Source organism: Mobula hypostoma, chromosome 4 (assembly GCF_963921235.1).
Source record: "Mobula hypostoma chromosome 4, sMobHyp1.1, whole genome shotgun sequence".
Classification (NCBI taxonomy): domain Eukaryota; kingdom Metazoa; phylum Chordata; class Chondrichthyes; order Myliobatiformes; family Myliobatidae; genus Mobula; species Mobula hypostoma.
Window position 1 is genome coordinate 52575373 of NC_086100.1, and position 21664 is coordinate 52597036.

The following is a 21664-nucleotide window of genomic DNA, read 5'->3' on the forward strand; positions in this document are numbered from 1 at the left end:
AAGGTAAGCTAAGCTTAACTACCTGATTTTTTTAAAGAAAGGTTGGTTAAAAATTCATCCTCTACCCAAAAGAGTATTGACAATTAATTTTGGATTTACTGGGAGCTATAGATTTAATAATTTTTACACGGGGTTCCCTGAGACATGAAAATTATTTCAAGGGATCCGCCAGGGAAAAAAAGGTTCAGAAAGGCTGGTATAGAGTAATACAGTACACACCCCTGAGATTCATTGTCTTGCAGGCAGTATCAAAACAAATAAACACCACAGAACCCATTTAAAGAAAATACCCACACCATATGTACAAAAAAACAACAAATCACACAAACAGCAAAAAGTAAAAAAAAACACACAAAGCATTAAACAAACCGCAGAATCCCCAAACGTGAGTCCATAGCCATGAGCTCCGAAGGTGTGTGAAGTCAGTCCAGGAGCCAATGGCCATGGCCACAGCCACTGAGTCAGTCAGTTCAGCACCGTGTTGATGACGGCAGGTAAAAGCTGCAAATCCAGTTACACTCCAAAGTGCCTTGGTCAAGTCACACAAATAGTAAAGCTCATTCAGCGCTGAGGACATTAAACATCAAACCACAGTCAAAAGTGAGTACACATCCACAAGCCACCAAGGCAATTGAACCTTGCAGCATGAGACTCAAAACTCCTGCATCTTTCACCGGCAACAGCAAAAGGGAGACTAGTCAAATACAGGCAGATGGCTCTGAACAAACATTTATTTTCAGCTCTCATCCTCATCGATATTAATTTTGTGTGACACTTCAATTGGAAAAAAGTGATGGAGCTGACTATGGGTTCGTGTCCCTCCATTAGGAATCAATGCAGCTGCCCTCAGGAACAGCCAAAGTTGCGTTGCATGCCAAATCCTCCAGGAGACTGCAGAAGTGGCAGATCGTTTAGTCGGCTAAAAATACATTCCTAAAAGGGAAATTACAGGCTGCAATCGATTGCAGTTCAGAAGAAGAAGTACTGTTTATCCAGAAGATGAAAATATCTAATCTACATGTTCAAATATTATGCATTCCCTTCGAATTACTTGAAGGAAGCATGTGCTGCAAAAATTAAGGGCAGTGTTCACTTCTGTAATCAGTAATAAAAAATTACAGGCACTTGAGCATAATGAGGGTTAGATATCACTGTTGCAATGACTCTGAAGTGTATTTCTACAATTCCTTTGGAGATCTTCTCAAAGTAATTTTAGTGTGTGTACTTGTAAAATAACCTAATAGCCAGTGAAATGTTCCTTAATGGAATTGCACCCAAGTTACCTTATCTCTAACTTGTGTTATTCTTCTCTAACTTATCAAATAATACCTTCAGCAGATTGCCCAGATGAGACCAGAATTCTTGCTTTAGGATTTTCTTTTACTGCATACTTAATGCCTTTAATAAAATGTGGGAATAGCTGCCAAAGCCAGTACTTAATAGCAACTCTTGAGAAGGAAAGTGCTAAACCATTTTCCTGAATAGCTGCAGTCCTTGTGACGAACAGTTTGATACAATTGAAAACTTTGCTGGGTCATTTCAAGGAGAATCAGTGACATCGCTGTGGGATTGGACTGACATGTAGACCAGTCTAAGTAAGTAAGAACAGCATGCTTTTTCCTCACAGGACTTTAGTTGATACTGGCTTTTTAAAACTTGAGATTATTTCAATAACTGAATTTAAATGCCCCAGTTGATATGGTGTTCAAAAAGTAGTAGAATATGTTTCTAGTTATAAGTTATGTACTATTGTTCTATTTTTTAAGATCTTACAAGATTTATTTCAGAAAATCTTCAGGTACTTCCTCTGACTAAACTGGCTAAACTTCCAAGACATCTAAGGCTCATAAATCCTTTCTACATCTTGACCAGATAATACAAGTAGCTACTACAACTACTTTGCCTGAAATACTGAACAGTATTGGGAAATAAATGCCAGCAACACCAAGCAGCTGAATGCAAATCAGTCAGGGGCTTCACAGGCTAATTGTAAAAGGGCTATGGAAACAATAAGCAACTTGAGAAAGCAATTTTTACAAAGCACACAAGCAGAATTTACACTCAAAATTCCTCAATAAAAATGTGCCCATTGCAACCCCATGACAGTAACAAAAAAAATCACCTCTACACACTATTCAGTTAATGTGCTACAAACAGGAGTAAATCTGCATTTGCTGGAAATCCAAGCAACACACACTCAAAATGCTGGAGGAACTCAGCAAGCCAGGCAGCATCTATGGAAAAGCATCAATAGTCAATGCTTCAGGCTGAGACCCTTAAACAGGACTGAAAAAAAAAGATGAGAAGTCAGTGCAATAAGGTGGGGGGAGGGAATATAGAAGTATAAGGTGGTAGGTGGTAGAGGGGTGAAGTAAAGAGCTGGGAAGTTGATTGGTGAGAGGGATAAACAGCTAGAGAAGGGGGAACCTGATATGAGAGGCTAGAAGACCATGGAAGAAAAGGAAGGTGGAGAAGCACCAGAGAAAGGTGATGGGCAGGTAAGGAGATAAGAGGGAAACAGGAATGGGGAATGGTGAAGGAGAGGGGGGGATGGACAATTACCGGAAGGTTGAGAAATCGATGTTCATACCATCAGTTTAGAGGCTACTCAAAGTGAATATAAGGTGTTGCTCCTCCAGCCTGAGTGTGACCTCATTGCGGCAGCAGAGGAGGTCATGGACTGACATGTCGGAATGGGTATGGGAAGTAGAATTGAAATGGGTGGCCACCGGGAGATCCCGCTTTTTTTTGGCAGATGGAGCATAGGTGCCTGGGGAAGCGGTCTCCCAGTCTGCTTTGGGTCTCACTGATAAACAGAAGGCCACACTGGGAGGACTGGATACAATAGAAGACCTAAACAGACAGGTGAAGTGTCGCCTCACCTGGAAGGACTGTTTGGGGCCCTATGGTAGTGAGGGAGGAGGTAGGAGCAGGTCTAGCACTTGTTCTATTTGCAAGGATTAATGTCAGGAGAGAGATCAGTGGGGGGAGCAAATGGACAAGGTTTCAAAGGTACATGTAATGTCAGAGGAATGTATACCATATACATCCTGAAATACTTCTCCTTCACAACCATCCACGAAAACAGAATAGTGTCCCCAAAGAATGAACGACAGTTAAATGTTAGAACCCCAAAGTACCCCCCAGCTCCCCTCCCTCCCAAGTGTAAGTGGCAGCAAGCAATGATCGCCCCTCCTCCCACCAGCAAAAAAAGCATCAGCACCCGTCAGCAAGCACTCAAGTATGAGCAAAGCAATAGCAAAGACATAGACTTGCAGTACTCCAAAGACTACATTGTTCACCCAGCATTCGACAAACCACAGGCTCTCTCTGTCTCTCCCTAAAAAGGGAGAAGGGGGTGTCTCTGTTTCACATTGAGAGGGGAGACATAACAAACAATTCACTGGTTTATGATGGTAAAAGACGGTTACATCACTTTTTTCGAGCTCTGTGCCCAAAGATCTTGAGTCTCTGGGCACAAAGCCAAAGATCTTCCGACTCACCCAACAATCTCAGATCTCCTGCCATGACACCGTCCTTCAACCTGCCCATCTCCAGAGCCCTGAGATCCTAGGCATCCAAAGGCGAGCCAAATTCTTAGGCCAAGCACTTGACATGCTGAAGAACAGCCAGTTGTGAAACCCCAAGAATAGGTCCCATCCCCACAAAGAAAAATAGTCACTGTGTGACTCCAGGTCTGGGTCTTCAAAATAACCCTGAAGGGGAGTTCCATATTAAGCAATCCCTGCAGAAAGCAGAAAGTGGGATGGTGGGGTAAAGATATGCTTGGTAGTGGGATCCTGTTGGAGATGGTGGAACTTATGGAGAATTATGGTGATAGATGAAGATTAGAGGAACCCTATCCCTGGTAGGATGGTGGGAAGATGGGGTGAGGGCAGCATTGATGGTGGAGGAAGGAAAACCCCTTTCTTTGGAGAAGGAGAACATCTCATTAGTTCTGGAATGTAAAGCCTCATCCTGGGAGCAGGTGTGGTGGATATGGAGGAACTGAGAGAAGGGATGGCATTTTTTGGCATATGTTAATTAACTTTTGGTCAAGGATCTTTCCTCAAAACTGCAAGTTATTGAAAAAAAGATGAGAAACCTTTATAATGCTAGAAAAGTTATGCTGGAATTATGATTCTGAGTACTTGATCCAGGAGATATGCCACACACCCACCTCATTTGTGCAGCCACCCCACTGTGTCTAGCTCTGGGAATTATGCTTACTGTTGTATTTGTGTTTATCTATTATGTATAATATTATGAGTAGCTAAAGCCGCTCCTTCAGCTGAAGACCATAGTTATTCAGCTCCCAGAACATAGCTCTGTGAGGTTTTCTCCAACTTAAATTCCATGATCAAATATCAAAATACAACAAAATCAAATATTCATAAAATAAATATGCTCCTTCACATCCTCGCCATTCCTTTTATTGTCAAGTCTTTTTCGGAGATAGTTGTGGAGTTATGCTGATCCATATGAAGCTTCAAGTCTGGTGCCGCAGTAGTTTCTGGAACTCAGGGATCTGCAGGGAAGGAGGGCAGTCAGAAATGAGCCATGTACCAATGAATGGTGAAGGGAACCTCAGACCAAAGTGTATCTGGTCACAGGGCTGTGGCTGGTAGAGGGCAGGAGAGCTTGACAGGAGCGTGAAAGAGCAAGAGGCTTTTAGAAGAAGGGGAAGGAGTGGGAAAGATGGATGGTCTGACAGAAGGAAGAGATTTGGGTCAGATGGTTGAGGAACAGGACATAGTCAAAATATATATATGGCTTTCGATATACATATCTGCTTAGATTGTATCTGTGTATGATTCGAATACTGGTAGGTATCTGTGTATATCTGTCAAGATGTAAATGGAGGATTCAATAGTCTTCATATTGAGTCCATGCAACAGAACTTAGACTTCTATCTTTCTGGATCCACTTGCTATTGGATCTAATCACTTGCTATATCAAAATCTTGTAGCTGCATGTAAATGACACCCCACTCTTTCCAGCCCTGGAACCCAGTCATCCCTGGCCTCCAGACAGAATTTTATAAAAATAGGCAGTCACCAGTTGAACCTGGCATGCACTGATTAAAGCCAAACTTGTACTTTAAAGAGATAGAAATTATTCCAAAGTTTGGGGAGGTTTGGGGAAAGACAGTATGATACAGAAGATCTCACACATCTGTTGCAGCACTGGATTCCTTTTCAGACCTATAGTAAGGAGAAGTAATCTTCATCCAAGGTTTCTGGATGACATCCAAGTCCATAATGAAGATAAAATATATACAGAATATGGTGGGAATACACAGCAGGCCAAGCAGCATCTAAACGGAGTTAACCTTTTGCCAAATATGCTGCCTGGCATGTTATTTCAGACATCCAGCATCTGCAAGTATTTTTGATTTTCAAACAATGAAATTCTGTTTCAAAGCAGGCTCCATCAAAGCTCAATTCAAGGAGTGAAACACCCAAACATGGATGCAATGCTGAAAAGTTAATAACTTCCACTGTGTCACCAAGGTCCAAACAGACACCCATAAATTCCTTCTAACAACTGCACCAACTAGCCACACAACCTACTTTGCATAACATACTCCACTCAGCAGACACCTTTCTATCATTCACAACTTATACCTAATATTCCCAAGTAATATCTTCGCACAACTACTGCTTCTTTAAAGCTCTCGCCAGTATTGCAGCACTTCAAACTATACAACCATAGCAGAAGCAACTCTCAGATACAATCGTTACACAGAAATTGTTGACACTGAATTCCATCAGCAAGCAAAAGCAGTGAGAAATGCATGTAATAAGTGAACAGCTGTTAATGGTTTACTCCTTGAGCAGATGGAAAGGATATATTGTTGCAACAGGGCAAGTTCTCACACAAGTTCTGCTCCAAAGAACTGAGATGAAAATTGCACCGAACAGCCCAAAAGTTAAGGCTGATGTACAAACTCCTCAGAAAAGTTGGTTGTTGACAGGCCTGCTAGCAAGCTGCATGAAATGCCAAGGTGCTTGGAGGACAGCTCCTACTTTGCACAGTATGGTGTATGGAGCCTGGAGTGCATCAAAATTATGGCAAACTACATGAAAACAATACAGACCTAACTAATTCAGTGGCATCTGGCTGCCAAGATTAAGGTTTATATTTTAGGACTGGGAGAAAGCATTCAAATTATCTGGGTTAGACTTCTGTCATATAAACTCAGCATGCCGTCTTGCCAATTCAGTCTGCTGCCACTGCAAGGCTGCAGAGACTGAAAAATGAGTTCAGTGTAACAGAAGGCCAAACAAAGATAAACTCAAAAAATGCTCTCAAGGTGATTAGTCGGTGAACATGTAGATTTTAACTTTGATTTGATTGCTTAATATAGTTTGGTTTTCTATTCATGAAATATGGTCCGAAGACACTGACACTCTCTTGAAAGTGAATTGGGGAACTGTGGTACATTGAGTATTTTCTTTGTTCAGTTCTAAAGGAGACAGGGACCCTGTCCTGACCCACAACTTCTTTTGTGGTAAAGGTACCAGAGTTGGTACTTGTAATTAGTTTAACTGTCACATGTGCCAAGGTACAGTGAAAATTTTCATTTTAAACGACAGCAATATAAACTATTTCACAACATAGGTAGATTGAGGTATTTCAATGGAAAAACAGTAACAGAATGCAGAATATAGAGCTACAAAGAATGTGCCGCACAGGTAGACACTAAGGTGCACAGGTTATGATGTGGTAGATTGAGAATTCAAGAGTTCATCTTTATCATACAAGAGGTTCATTCAATAGTGCAGGAACATGACCCGGCTACAAGAGAAAAAAAAAACACATACATACACTCAGTGGCCACTTTATTAGGTACACCTGCTCATTAATACAAATACCTATTCAGACAAACATGTGGCAGCAACTTAATGCATAAAAAGCATGCAGACATAGTCAAAAGATTCAATTGTGGTTCAGACCAAGTATCAGAATGGAGAAGGATCTAAGTGACTTTGACTGTGGAATGGCTGTTGGTGCCAGATGGACTGTCTAGAGTATCTCAGAAACTGCTGATCTCCTGGGATTTTCACACACAACAGTCTCCAGAACAGGGGTTCCTTTCCTTTTTTATGCCATGGACCAATCCCATTAAGCAAGGGATGTGTGAACTCCAGGTAGGCAACGCCTGCTCTAGAGTTGACAGCGAATGGTGAGATAAACAAAAAAAAATCCAATGGGCAGCATTCTGTGGTTGAAAATGCTTTGTTAGTGAGAGATGCTCACAAAATGCTGGAGGAACTCAGCAGCCCAGGCAGCATCTATGAAAAAGAGTAACAGTCGATGTTTTGGGCTGAGACCCTTCATTAGGACTGGAAAAGAAGATGAAGTCAGAGCAATAAGGTTGGGGGTAAGGAAGGAAGGAGTACATGGTGGTAGGTGTTAGGTGAAACCCGTGGGGGGAATGATGAAGGAAAGAGCTGGGAAGTTGATTGATGAAAGAGACAAAGGAGAAGAGGGGATCTGATAGGCGAGGGTAGAAAACCCAAGGAAGAACTTTATCCTCCCCTCCCCCCAATTATCGCTCTGACTTCTTTTCATTTTTTCCAGTCCTGATGAAGGATCTCGGCCCAAGATGTTGACTGTTGACTCTTTTCCATTGATGCTGCCTGGCCTGCTGAGTTCCTCCACCATCTTGTGTGTATTGTTTGGCATCATCAGATTTTCTCATGTTTGTTAATGAGGTTAAAGGAAAATGGTTAGACTGGTTCAAGCTAATATCTCAAATAACCACACACGACAACAGTGGTGTGCAGAAGAGCGTCTCTGAATGCCCAACACATCAAACCTTGAGGTGGATGGCTACAGCAGCAAAAGACCACAAAGGTTTCCACTCCTATACTTAATAAAATGGGTACTGAGTGTATTTCTAACACAGGATGGTCAGTGCTTTGGAAGCAAATTTGCAGATACCTCTTTAGCTATGCAACTGCTGCCCTTGTCCTTCTGAGCAATAGTTTATTGGTTTTCCAAATAATTAGAAGCTTTGATGTGTTGTTGCTCAGCACTTTGCAGATCCTAGACTCAAAGAATTGTTCCTACAAAATCTGTCTCCACTGCTACTCCCTGGCAGTCCTTTTGCTCTTTTTGCTAATTGCCTTCATTCCATTTTTCCTATTTGTTACCAGGTCAGTTCATCTTCTACTCCATCTATACTCTTCATAATTTTTAGTAGCTGTCCGATTTCTTTGCAACTTCATCTATTCCAAGAACAATATATCTAGTTTCTCAATTTTGTGTGCATGAAACCAAGAATCATTTTCAGCATGCTCTCCAAGGACTTTGAATCTATCCTAAAGTATGGTGCTCAGAACTGGATGTTCACATTCCCATTTATATTTTAACCATTTTGTTAGCTGATCATGCCATTATAGATAAATTAACATAGAGTATTCTCCCAGATCTGGGTTATATCTGTCAGAAATGTCAGAAAAGTTTATACTGGATTTTCTCATTTTTCCTTCCAAATACTTCACATTTCTCAGCATTTCATTTAATGTGCTACCTGTTTGTGCATTCCACCAATCTGTCCATATTTCCTTGAATCTTTTGTTATGCACCATCCTGTTTACTAGACCTCCAAGTTTTGAGACATATATGCATTTGGGAACAGTGCTTTTATATACCTCAGTTTAAGAACGCTAACATATATTAACAGGAAACAGTGGTCCTAGGAAGTCGAATGTATGTTTTCTCCAATCTGAAAAATCTTTCACAACCTTAATGCCTACTTCTACCAAGCAAACTCTCTATTCTAGACTTTTAATTTTATATACCATATTAACCTGCAATATATACCATGTCAACCTTCACCTGTTACTTCACTAAAATATCAAGGTACAAATAATCTTCTTTCAGCAAAAACATGCTGGATTTCTCTCATCAATCTATGGTTGTCCAATTGACTGTTAATTCTGACCCTGATTACTGTTTACAGATTTTTCCCTAACATTCAGGTCAGACTGACTAATCTGTAGTTACTCCAGTCTTTTTCAAGTCAGTGGTAGCATATACAATTTTCAGTCCATTGGCAACATTCTTGGATCTATAAGTGATAGAAAGATTATAGCAAAAGGCGCTGATATTTCCTCCTTTACTCATTATGGGCTTAGCAATTAGTCATTCTTCTTTGCCAATATTTTCTCCAACTGGAATCACAAATCAATTTTCCTTTGCTGAGGTATCTTGAGAAAGACTAACATGAAGTCTGTCTGTCTGTCTGTCTAGGTACCATATCCGATGCGGACGCTGGTGACCATGGTTTTCCATATAGATCTATCCCTCGTTCTTTGGATGACTTCCATTTCCTCGATGTGTAGCCACCTGGCTAGGCTTTTTATGTACTTAAGCCAAGGTCTTCCTCTAGTTTTGCTCCACTCGATCTTTCCAGAGAGTGTGAGTCTATCTAGTTCATCTTTCCACATGATGTGTCCTAGGAATCTGAGTTGCCTTTCTCTTATTGTTGGTGTGAGTGATCTATCTCCTTGGGCTCTTCTGAGAACTTCTTCATTTGATGTGTGTGTGGTCCATGATATTCTTAACATTCTCCTGTAGAACCATAACTCAGCTGCTTCTAGTCTTTTTTCCATTGCTGGGGAAATGGTCCAGCATTCACTTCCATAAGTCAGGATAGAATAAATGTAGCACTGCAGTATTCTGTTTTTAGTGTACATGCTCATCTTTCTGTCTGTTAATATGGTCTTCATTTTTTGGAAAGCTTCTTTCAGCATTGCTATTCTGTATTTGATATCTGTGTCGCACCTGCCATCACGTTATTGGGCTGCCAAGATATCTGAATTTGTTGACTTGTTTGAAGTTTGTATTTCCGATCTTGATCACACATTGTGAGATGTTTGTCTTTCTGGAGATGACCATGCTTTCTGTCTTCTTGCTGTTGATTGAGAGGCCTCAATCTGCGATTACTTTCTGCTGCCACTATAGTGAGTAGTTCTCGAAGTTTTGTTTCTGAGTCAGCTATTAGTACGATGTCATCAGCATATCTGATATTTATATTATGACCTCCAGTTGTGAATCCTTTGATGTCTCTGATACTTCTCAAGATATTGTCACTATACAGGTTGAATAAGTCTGGCGAAAAGACACAACCTTGCCTGACTCCTCTCGTGATATTCACATACTCACTCACTCCTCCTTCTATTCTGATGGATGCTGTCCGGTCCCAGTATAAATTTCTTAAGAAATGTATATCTTTCCCATCTATGTTAAAATCTTGAAGCATTTCCAGAAGATCGTGATGTCTGACAGTGTCAAAAACTTTTGTAGAGTCAATGAAACATAGGTAGATGTCTTTTTGCACCTGGATGGCTCGTTCACGGATCATCCGTAGCATGAAAATTGCATTTCTGGTTCCAGTGTTTTCCACAAAGCCGCATCGTTCTTTACTGATCTCTGGTTTTATACAGCGTCTTGCTCTCATCATGATTACTCGGAGAATAATTTTTGCCACGTGGCTCATCAGGCTTATTGTACGATGTAACTCACATTCTGTTGCTCCCTCTTTCTTTGGAAGTGTGATGAACACGGATTTACTTAAATCATCAGGTATCTCCCCATGATCATAGATTTCATTCGCTACTTCTGTTATTTTCTCTATTTCAAAATCTTCTAAAGCCAGTATCATTTCAACAGCAATATTGTCTGGACCAGTTGCTCTGTTATGTTTTGTTTTATTTGTGGCTGCTCAAATTTCTGATTTTAGAATGCTAGGTCTTTCAAGATTCTTCATGTTTGGTTTTTCTCCTCTTTGGTCTTCAAAAAGTTCTTTTATATATTCTGTCCATCTGTTTAGGACTTCCTCTTTGCTCATAATTAAGCTGCCGTCTTTTGCCTTGATGCATCCACTTGCTGAGCAAGGTAATTTCCCCCGTTAGTTCTTTATTCTTACTGTGCATCAACTTTGTTCCAGGGTTATGGGTTTGTAGCATTTCTATCTCTGAGCATTTCTCATTTAGCCATCTGTCTTTAGCTTCTCTGCATTTTCTTCTTATTGTCTTATCAAGTTGTTTGTATTCTTTGCTGTCTCGTGGTTTAACATGAAGTATTTATTCAATTTTTAGCCATGCCTTCTGTTCCATGAGTAAACTTCTCTTTTGATCTCTGATCAACCTCAACTCTATTCTTACACTCAGTTTCAAATTCAATCTATAGAGTCTCTTTGGATTCCCTTCCATATTTACTGCCGGTATTTTTGTCTGCTCGGACACCTATCAATGCCGATTTCCACTCCTTTTCTCCGTGATAATCTCTTAGGAATCTCACTGTTAGACCTATCTGAGAATCTCTCTGGCATATAAAATAATATCTCAATGGTAAATAAGACAATGTGATTAAGCTGCATGAATTATTTCAATAATTAAACAGTTGTCTTCACTTGAAAATTCATTCCTCAATATTGGGAGAGACAAATACTCCACTAGAACAGGTATTGCAAAGTAAGATAATGCATGTGAAGTATTTTGTCACAATTTATTTGCTGCTTTAATAATGATACTAGCAATTTACAGAATATATTCTGAGATCTGCCTTTCAAGTTAGACTTCTAAGCACCTTTGTTACAACAGACTGGGCAAAATACAGTACATACAGGACAGTTGCTTAATCACTAGCTTGTACAATTAAACTGAAATTTGGAATTCCGTCTGATTTTTATGATTCTTTCTTCCTTTAGAATTGATGCAAAACATTTTGAAATCTAGGATTACCCATAATGTGACATTTCTTCAAGACATAACTAACTCAAATTGTGAAAAAGGTTATTATTTCATTAACTATGTCTACTTTGTTCAACACTGTTTGAAATGACTGTCTACTTTGTTCAACACTGTTTGAAATGACTTCAAAGAATTTTAACTAACTTCATGGACACTTTCTCCAATCAATAAATTGTTAGGTTCAGATTAGAGGACTTATTGCCTGAATCTATTAATACATTAAGCTTTGTGTACATCTTAAATCAACTTTGCTTCCCAAACTCCTGGACCTCCCCAATAATATAATAAAATAAATAGCAAAAACATTTCTTTTTCATAAATGCCTCTATATCCATAAATCTCATCTGTAATCTTATACAATATAACTACGCATCATTGTTTGTATCTTCTGGTATTAATGATTGAACGTTTCCAGATGCTACAGTAATTCCACTTATCTGCTTGTTTCCCACAACACTGTATGCAATACAATATTTCAACTGCCAGAGAAACTGCCTTGAAATTAAGTGAGAACAAATACGGGAAATCTATTAAAACAGAGAAAAGGTGGTGGTGTTACTTTTTTGTTATGAAGACAAACAATCAGTCAAAGAATAAAATCCAAGAAATCATTCAGCAGTTATTAAAATAATGGCTTCAACACTTCAGCTGCATACAATAAGTTGAGCTACAATTCCATCTTGGAATAACTCAAATTAAAGACTAGAGTATCACGAGGAGATTTAACAGGAAGCTCATAATTATAATTAAATTCCATGTGAGGGTAGACAATATACAGTCACAATGCAAGACAAAAAATACATCTATTAAAACCACAGTGGAATTTCAACTAATTAGCCAGCAACAATACGAGGTAGAAGCTTCAGGTAAAATCAAAATGAGTAACATCCACTGACTCTCCTTTATGTATCCTTCCTGTTATTTCTTCAAAGAATTCCAACAGGTTCGTAAGGCAAAATTTCCCCTGATTTCCACCTATTTTATTGTGCCCCTCCAAGTACCAAAAATCTCATACTTAATCATGAACTCTCACAACTTGCCAACTACTGGAATCAGGCTAACTGGCCTATAATTTGCTGTCTTTTATCTCGCTCCCCTCTTGAAGAGTGCAGTGACATTTACGACTTTCCAATAATCCAGAACCATTCAAGAATCTTGTGATTCTTGAAATATCATTACTAATGCCTCCAGAATTTCTTCAGCTGCCTTTTTCAGATCCCTGGGGTGTAGTCCATCTGGTCTGGGTTTTATCCACCTTCATACCTGTCAGTTTCCGAAGCACCTTCTCTTTAGTAATAGTGACTGCACTCACTTCTGCACCTTGACTCTGTTGAATTTCTGGCATGTTGCTGGTCTCTTCCACATTGAAGAGTAATGCAAAATATTTATTCAATTCATCCGCCATTTCTTTGTTCCGCATTACTACCTCTCTAGTGTCAATGTCCAGCAGCCTGATGTTCACTCTTAATGCTCTTTTATTCTTTAAATATCTGAAAAAATTTATGGCATCTTCTATTATATTATTGGCTAGCTTACCTACATATTTCAACATTTCTCTCCTTGTTGCTTTTTAGTTGACTTCTAATGGGTTTTGAAAGCTTCCCAGTTCTCTAACTCCAATTAATTGTTGTTATATTGCATCCCTTCTCTTTAGCTTTTATGCTGTCTTTGACTTCCCTTCTCAACCGCTTGCCTCATCCTCCCTCTGAAATACTTCTTTTTGTTTCAGGATGAACCAATCATGCTTAGTCCAAATTACTTGCAGAAACTCCAGTCATTCCTGCTCTACCATCATCCCTGTTAGCGTCCACTTTCAATCAAATTTGCCAGCTCCTCTCTCATGCCTCAGTAGTTACCTTTACTCAACTGTAATGCAGATGCAATCCAATTTTAGCTTCTCCCTCTCAAACTGCAGAGTGAATTCTATCATATTATTATCACATCCTCCTTTAAGGTCCTTAATCAAATCTGCTTCATTACATACCACCCAATCCAGAATTGTCTTATCCCTAGTGGGCTCGATCGCAAGCTGCTCTAATAGATGTCATTTGGAATTCTGGAAGCACTAACATGTTTATTTTTCTTAAAATCATACTGAAAACAATTCAGATCTCCAACCCACTAATGATATATTTTACTTTTGAAAGTTCAGGAATTACGTTAAACATGGCAACAACATAAACCAATAAATACAATAGAAGAGGAGCCTTCGCTATTATGCATTCCATTAGTCTTATTTGAAAGCTAAAAATAATTCAGCGAGGATTTCCAACTTTGTGTCACAACCTAATGCCCCTATTGGAAATAGTATTGTATATGTTTAGATATACAAGTTAATAAATACTTCAGTTACTTAGTAATCTAACAAATTGATATTTGGGCCTATGCAAAAATAAATGCTATTTTGGCAGGCTATCAAAATTTTTCAGAATCTACATAATTCTTCTACAGCAAAGGAAAATGTGGAAATTGTAACAGAGGAACTAGCAATAACTAGTTCAGTTTTAAAATAGAAAGACAAGCAGGTAGGTTTTCATCGACCACCTACATAAGTAAACTCAAAATCCTTGAACTGGTGGGCATTTGTTACAAAGAGTATGCAAAAGAAAACAGCACCTAAAGACTGGATGATTGTTACAAAATCTTCAAAGACAACCAACTCAGCAAAATAGAACAAGGCAGGGAGGAAGTCATCCACAGTCTTTCTTAGTGGTATTTCACTGTCTGCGTGCATTTAACTGATAGAGATACACCTCCCATGCACAGACTGCAGTTTTTTCCCATTTTCTCTGTTCCACTGATATCGCCAAGGCCATCCTGAGCTTGAGCCAGAACATACCTTCCCTAATGCACGCTGTCCTCCTGATATCTCAGGGTTAAGATTCATAGCTCAATACTTTGTTGCAGTTTATATTTCACTGTAGGTTCAAGTGTAGAACCTATTGGCCTTGAAAATGCAGGAATGCAGGGAGTAAATTTTGTACTTGCCAGAATCACAACTACTTCGCAACTCTGTCACTGAGCCAAAGTCAGAAGAAAGAATTTGACAAACCGAATCTTTGGCAATGTAGTTATAGATTGTGGCATCCAACTTATTTGAGATCTTGAAAACATGGTATTTTGAACTCAACCAGTGCTTGATCTGGAAAATTGATCATGGACACACAACCAATCAATCAATCACCTTTATTTCACTGAGGGTGTTTGGGTAGGGCCTAATTTCTAAATTGTGGCTAAATCTACTTGAACCCTTTGGGAGCCACTACATGATCTCCATTCATATGCATAATGCAAATAAGATTTTAGTTATGGATGTTCCAAAGTTTGGCTCCACTACTTTAAAGCTTTGTTGGAATGATGGTGGATAAAAGATCAGTCAAAAGAGAACATATGAATTTAGAGCACTTATCTATTTCTATAATCACAGATTTTAAAATTCAAATTCTCTCTAAGCCAGTCATAATCCCTTTATTCAGTTTAGTAAATCAGCTTAATCTTTGCAATTTTGATAATACTCTGCAGAAAGAACACAGCTCTCCTCTATATCACTCAACAAAAAGAGGTGGTATGTTTATTGCGGTCATATTACATGGACTGGATTACTTTAGTATTTAAAAATGAAGATTAAAACCATTCACTGAAATATGCTCAATGAAAAATAAAATTCTTTCAAATATGCAGTAAGAATGTATTTTAAAATTTCAGCTTTTTGAATTTACACACATACTTTAAGAAACTCCAGAATACTAAAGGCACTTATTTTTTCACTGAACAAGTTTCTAGTTGTTATTTAATTTTTGAGTGAAGTTCCGTAACATCAATAGAACTGGATCAGGTATATTAAAAAGAATAAACTGAATTGTTGTAAGATTAAATATCTCTTCATAGTGAGCTGCTGAAAAGTTAAAAAAAAAGTTATTTGCCCTCTCGATGGATCCTCACAAGAAATAGTTTCCAGTCAGCTGTTGAGATATGTTGCTTTCCTGTTCAATTGTACTATTCCCATGAAATAGACATACAGATCCAAATTTATCTAAATAATCTGAATTCCAATTAAATGCTAAACATTCCACTGCTATTATATTCACTATAGCTTTTTCATTTTAAAGAACTTTTTAAACGTGGTTCAGAGATTATCAAAATATTAGAGATTTGAATTGAAAGCATGATACATTTATATTTTAGCACTATTTGAACTAATTGAATATAAATGAGAAAAAAGGCATAATTTTTGTTCACTAAATTTTAAATCAATTGCTTTTATGACCTTAGAAAAATATATTTGCATTTGTTCATCTCAGTAGTGAGTTTGAATCCTCACTAAGCTTGTTGGATGAAGATTCTCAAACACGAGGAATTCTGCAGATGCTGGAAATTCAAGCAACACATAAAAGTTGCTGGTGAACACAGCAGGCCAGGCAGCATCTCTAGGAAGAGGTACAGTCGACGTTTCAGGCCGAGACCTCTTCCTGGAGATGCTGCCTGGCCTGCTGTGTTCACCAGCAACTTTGATGTGTGTCGGATGAAGATTCTTTTCCTCAACCAGTGATAATAAGGCTCTTGCATGTAATAGAACAGGATTATCTTATGCTCATGAAAACAAAAATGCTGTTTTATCTGCTGAGTATTTCTAAAATTTTCTGATTTTATTTCAGATTTCCAGCTTCTGCATATTTTTGCTCTTTGACCATCTTTAGCAAAATGTTCTTTCATTTCCTGACAGTATACTGCTATGAAGCAACTGTAGAAGTGGAATATGCCCCTTTAAAACAGGTAAATAGTGCTAATACGTATTACTGTTGCCTTTTATGTATTTTAGAAACTCCGGAATTCTCAAAATTACTGCCAGTAATATTAATCAAAAAATTCTCCATGAGAAAAAAGTATTTTTGAACAAGTAAATATTGGAAGTTAACCAGATCACAATTCACTGCATGTAGCAATATTTTCACCACAATTTAGTTGCTTCAGTACTATTTATTCCATCTTAATTTATTTACCTTCATAGACTCGAGCCATCAACATCTTTCAACAGAATATTTGATAACAACCATAAGCAGCAGAAATTGCGCACTCTTTAAGTAACAGCATATACAATTAGTAAAATACATGAATGATCTGACGCATATATAATTGTTTACATTGTGAAGCTAGCTAAGTGAAGGACAAAATTATATTAAGATTTTGATTTTTACTGGTGTCTATCAAGTGATTTTAACTCCATGCTTTCTGATGTGTGCACTAATGTCATAAGTTACATGACATTTGCTGACCTTTGCCTCAAAGTATCAGTGGTGGTCTCTGGATGAGAAGTACAACCTCTTCTGCTCCAGGCTTTATACATACCTCCTTTTCTACATATTTTCTTGCCCGGTTTTCTGGCACATTCCTTCGATATTCTTTTTACTGAAAAATGAATAAAAGACTAAAAAATAACATGAGCTCCATCACAGACAGTAGGAGCATGCAACACCACCAACTGACTTAAAATTGTCCTTTCTACAAAGACAGGCTTCCAACTCATTGTGCCTCCACACACAATGGAAAAACTATGTACCTTTTCTTAAGTCAGTGAGGGGGGATTGAAAATCAACTTCCACCTTGATGGACGTGCCATAGTGTGTAAAAAAAAAATGAGTGGGACAAGATACAGATCTGATGCATTGGGAAAGCTTCATGCATGTACACACCCACAAACACATAAACACACAAACAAATCACAACATGCAAACCTTATATCATGCTTCCTAAAAAACAAAACAAGGTTTAACATTTAGCAAAGATTAATATTAGGTTTTCCTGTTCCTTATGGCTTACACTCACCATCCTCTGTAGGCACATATATGTTTAGAAAGAGGCAATCTTCGTTCTGTTCCTGGACGTAAGACGCAACTACTTCCAAATTGGCAGTAAACCACACAGGGAGCATAACATCTGGCAACATACCATGTATATTCTGGGGACAGACTGGTGCAAAATGGGTAGCATTTCGTACTTCTGACCAAGAAGAAGGGGGTTCAGGAGGTTGGAAACGACGTTCTCCTGTTGGTGAAGCAGCGTATGGTACACCAAGATACTGGATTACTGGACCCAAGATTTCATTACTTAGTTCCTTTTTGATCCCCCTCAGTCTGCCATAATTGGTATTCACCACTGGGTAAGAGTCATCTAGTTTTTGGCAAAGCACCAGGCTGCCCTTTAATGTAAATCCCAGTATCCAAAGAAAAAAAGTAATATCAAATCCCTTTCGCACTGGATGCATCATCACCACTCTCAATATGCAATTAAGCCATGGTGGCCTCTCTTTGTGGAGTGGCATTATGTACAATTGTTTGCCACAGATATGGAAGCAGCGTTTCTCCTTGATATTAGATGGAATCTCAGTAAACACAGGATTCTGCTTAAAAGGAGTTCCAGAGAAAATGTTAATTTTCTACATCAGAAATATTTCCCCATAGATTTCAGACTTGAATATTCATCTTCACTTGATTTAGTGTTCAGTCAACATTCTTTCTTCTGTCCACATGAAGAGATTGACAATCCACAGTGAGTTTCCTTTGACAAATCAACTGTATCAGGATAATTCTGATCTGTAAAAAAAAGTTACAAATATCAAAACAAATTCTGAAGTCAATAATATTTCATTTATGAAGTTACAAATTTATCTACCCCAATAAAAATATTAATCAAAATGGATTAAGCAAGCATTCATATTTGAACCCCTGGCGATATGCATGAAAAGGCCATCTGCTTTCTTGTTGATTTCAGAGCAAAAGAATAATTCTTCTATTATTTAAAACAATTACCTACTCTGATATTAGAAAAATCTTTTCCCATAGCAATATACTTAATACCTACAAAACACCCAAATTCACTAAATCATTGCACTTCTTATGATTATAATGAGTATTCAGGCAAAGTTCAAGTTTTCTAAGGCACATATGATTTAAGATTTTCCATGAATCTCCATATAAAATGAGAATTCAATAAGTAAAACTTATATGGTCTCTCTTTCAATCGTATTAACACAATTTGATAACTTTAAGACCAGCCACTTGATTCAATAGGAGGTTTTGGGGAACAGCTCTAAATGTATCATACTATACTCAAAATGTTGTTATACAATCATGCTTATAGCTTGTTGACTATGTAAAAGATATATCTTCAAAGGGTAAGGCCATAGTAAGGTTGGCAACAACTTTCAAACTGTTTTCTTCAACACACTTTCAAATTCGGTGACCAAGAAGTTTGATTGTACAGAGGAACAGTTTTATATGTTATTCAGTGGAATTTAGACTACAATTAAGACCATAAGACCATAAAATATAGGAGCAGAAGTATGCCATTCGGCCCATTGAGTCTGCTCTGCTATTCAATCATAGGCTGATCCAATTCTTCCAGTCATCCCAACTCCCCTGCCTTTTCCCCATACACTTTGATGCCCTGGCTAATCAAGAACCTATCTCTGCCTTAAATGCACCCAATGACTTGGCTTCCACAGCCACTCATGGCAACAAATTCCACAGATTTAGCACCCTCTGACTAAAGTAATTTCTCCCCATCTCTGTTCTAAATGGACGTTCTTCAATCCTGAAGTTGTGCCCTCTTGTCCTAGACTCCACTACCATGGGAAATAACTTTTAACATTCAGACTGTTTCAATGAGATTCCCCTTCATTCTCCTGAACTTAGGAAATATAGCCCAAGAGCTGCCAAACGTTCCTCATATGGTAACCCTTTCATTTCTGGAATCATTCTCATGAAGCTTCCCTGAATCCTCTCCAATATCAGTACATCCTTTTGAAAATAAGGAGCCCAAAACGGCACACAGTACTCCAAGTGTGATCTCATGAGTGTCTTATAGAGCCTCAACATCACACCCCTCTATACCTCTAGAAATGAATGCCAACATTGCATTTGCCTTCTTCACCACCAACTCAACCTGGAGGTTAACCCTTAGGGTATCCTGCACAAGAACTCCAAGTCCCTTTGCATCTCTGCATTTTGAATTCTCTCCCCATCTAAATAATAGTATGTCCATTCATTTCTTCCACCAAAGTGCATGACCATACACTTTCCAACATTGCATTTCATTTGCCACTTCTTTGCCCATTCCCCTAAACTACCTAAGTCCCTCTGCAGGCTCTCTGCTTCCTCAACACTACCCGCTCCTCTACGTATCTTTGTATCGTTGGCAAGCTTAGCCACAAATCCATTAATCCTATAGTCCAAATCATTGACATACATCGTAAGAAGCAGTGGTCCCAACACCAACCCCTGTGGAACTCCACTGGTAACTGGCAGCCAGACAGAAAAGTATCCCTTTATTCCCATTCTCTGTTGTCTGCCAATCAGCCAATGCTCCACTCATACTAGTAACTCCTCTGTAATTCCATGGGATCTTATCTTGCTAAGCAGCCTCATGTGCGGCACCTTGTCACAGGCCTTCTGAAAATCCAAGTACACCACATCTACTGCACCTCCTTTGTCTACCCTGCTTGTAATTTCTCAAAAAAATGCAGTAAGTCAGTCAGGCAGGATTTTCCTTTCAGTAAACCATGCTGGCTTTGGCCTATCTTGTCATGTGCCTCCAGGTACTCCATATACCTCATCCCTAACAATCGATTCCAACAACTTCCCAACCACTGATGTCAGGCCAACAGGTCTATAGTTTCCTTTCTGCTGCCTCCAACCCTTCTTAAATAGCGAAGTAACATTTGCAATTTTCCAGTCATCCAGTACAATGCCAGAATCTACTGATTCTTGAAAGATCATTGTTAATGCCTCCGCAATCCCTCCAGTACTTCCTTCAGAACCTAAGAGTGCATTCCATCAGGTCCAGGAGACTTATCCACCCTCAGACCATTAAGCTTCCTGAGCACCTTCTCAGTCATAATTTTCACTGCACATACTTTACTTCCCTGACATTCATGAATGTCTGGTATACTGCAGATGTCTTCCACTGTGAAGACTGATGCAAACAACACATGCAGGTTTTTCTGCCTCTCATTACAATATCTCCAGCATCAGTTGCTATTGGTCCTATATCTACCCTCAACTCTCTTTTACCCTCTATATACTTAAAAAAAGCTTTTAGAAACATAGAAAAACCTACAGCACAATACAGGCCCTTCGGCCCACAAAGCTGTGCCCAACATGTCCTTACCTGAGAAATTACCTAGGGTTACCCATAGCCCTCTATTTTTCTGAGCTCCATATACCTGTTCAGGAGTCTCTTAAAAAACCCTATCACATCCGCCTCCACCACCGTCGCTGGCAGCCCATTCCACGCATTCACCACTTTCTACACAAAAAACTTAACCCTGATACCTCCTCTGTACCTACTTCCAAGCACCTTAAAACTGTGCCCTTTCATGCTAGCCATTTCAGCCCTGGGAAAAAGCCTCTGACTATTGACAAAAATAGTGGATCTTTTAGTATTTTCTTTGATATTAGTCACCAGCTTCTTTTCATAATTCATCTTTTCCCTCCTAATGACCTTCTTAGTTTCCTTCTGCAGGTTTTTAAAAGCTTCCCAATCCTCTGTCTTCCCACTAGCTTTGGCTTCCTTGTATGCCCTCGCTTTTGTTTTTACTTTGGCTCTGACTTCACTTGTCAGCGATGGGAGTCTCCATGGGCATCATAGGAAGTCATTCCTGCCAGTGGCCATCAAACTTTACAACTCCTCACTTGGAGGGTCAGACATCCTGAGACAATAGGCTGGTCCTGGACTTAATTCATAATTTACTGGCATAATTGACATATTACTATTTAACTATTTATGGTTCTATTACTATTTATTATTTATGGAGCAACCGTAACGAAAACCAATTCCCCCCAGGATTAATAAAGTATGACTATGACTTCTTCCATTCAAAAATTTCTTCTTATTTTGAA

The 21664-nt window shown here is 38.8% G+C and overlaps 1 protein-coding gene across 1 annotated transcript in view; it reads right to left on the minus strand.

Moving 5' to 3' along the window:
• Nucleotides 1-18234, minus strand: part of LOC134345315 (neuroligin-1-like) — a 208298-nt gene extending 190064 nt beyond the window's left edge. The window contains exons 1-2 of the mRNA XM_063045782.1: nt 17592-18234; nt 17115-17174 (exon numbers count right to left, since the gene is read on the minus strand). Of these exons, the coding sequence (XP_062901852.1) occupies nt 17115-17174; nt 17592-18087 (556 nt within the window). The 5' untranslated portion in view covers nt 18088-18234. The remainder of the gene's footprint in view (nt 1-17114; nt 17175-17591) is intronic.
• Between the last annotated feature and the right edge of the window lie 3430 nt (nt 18235-21664).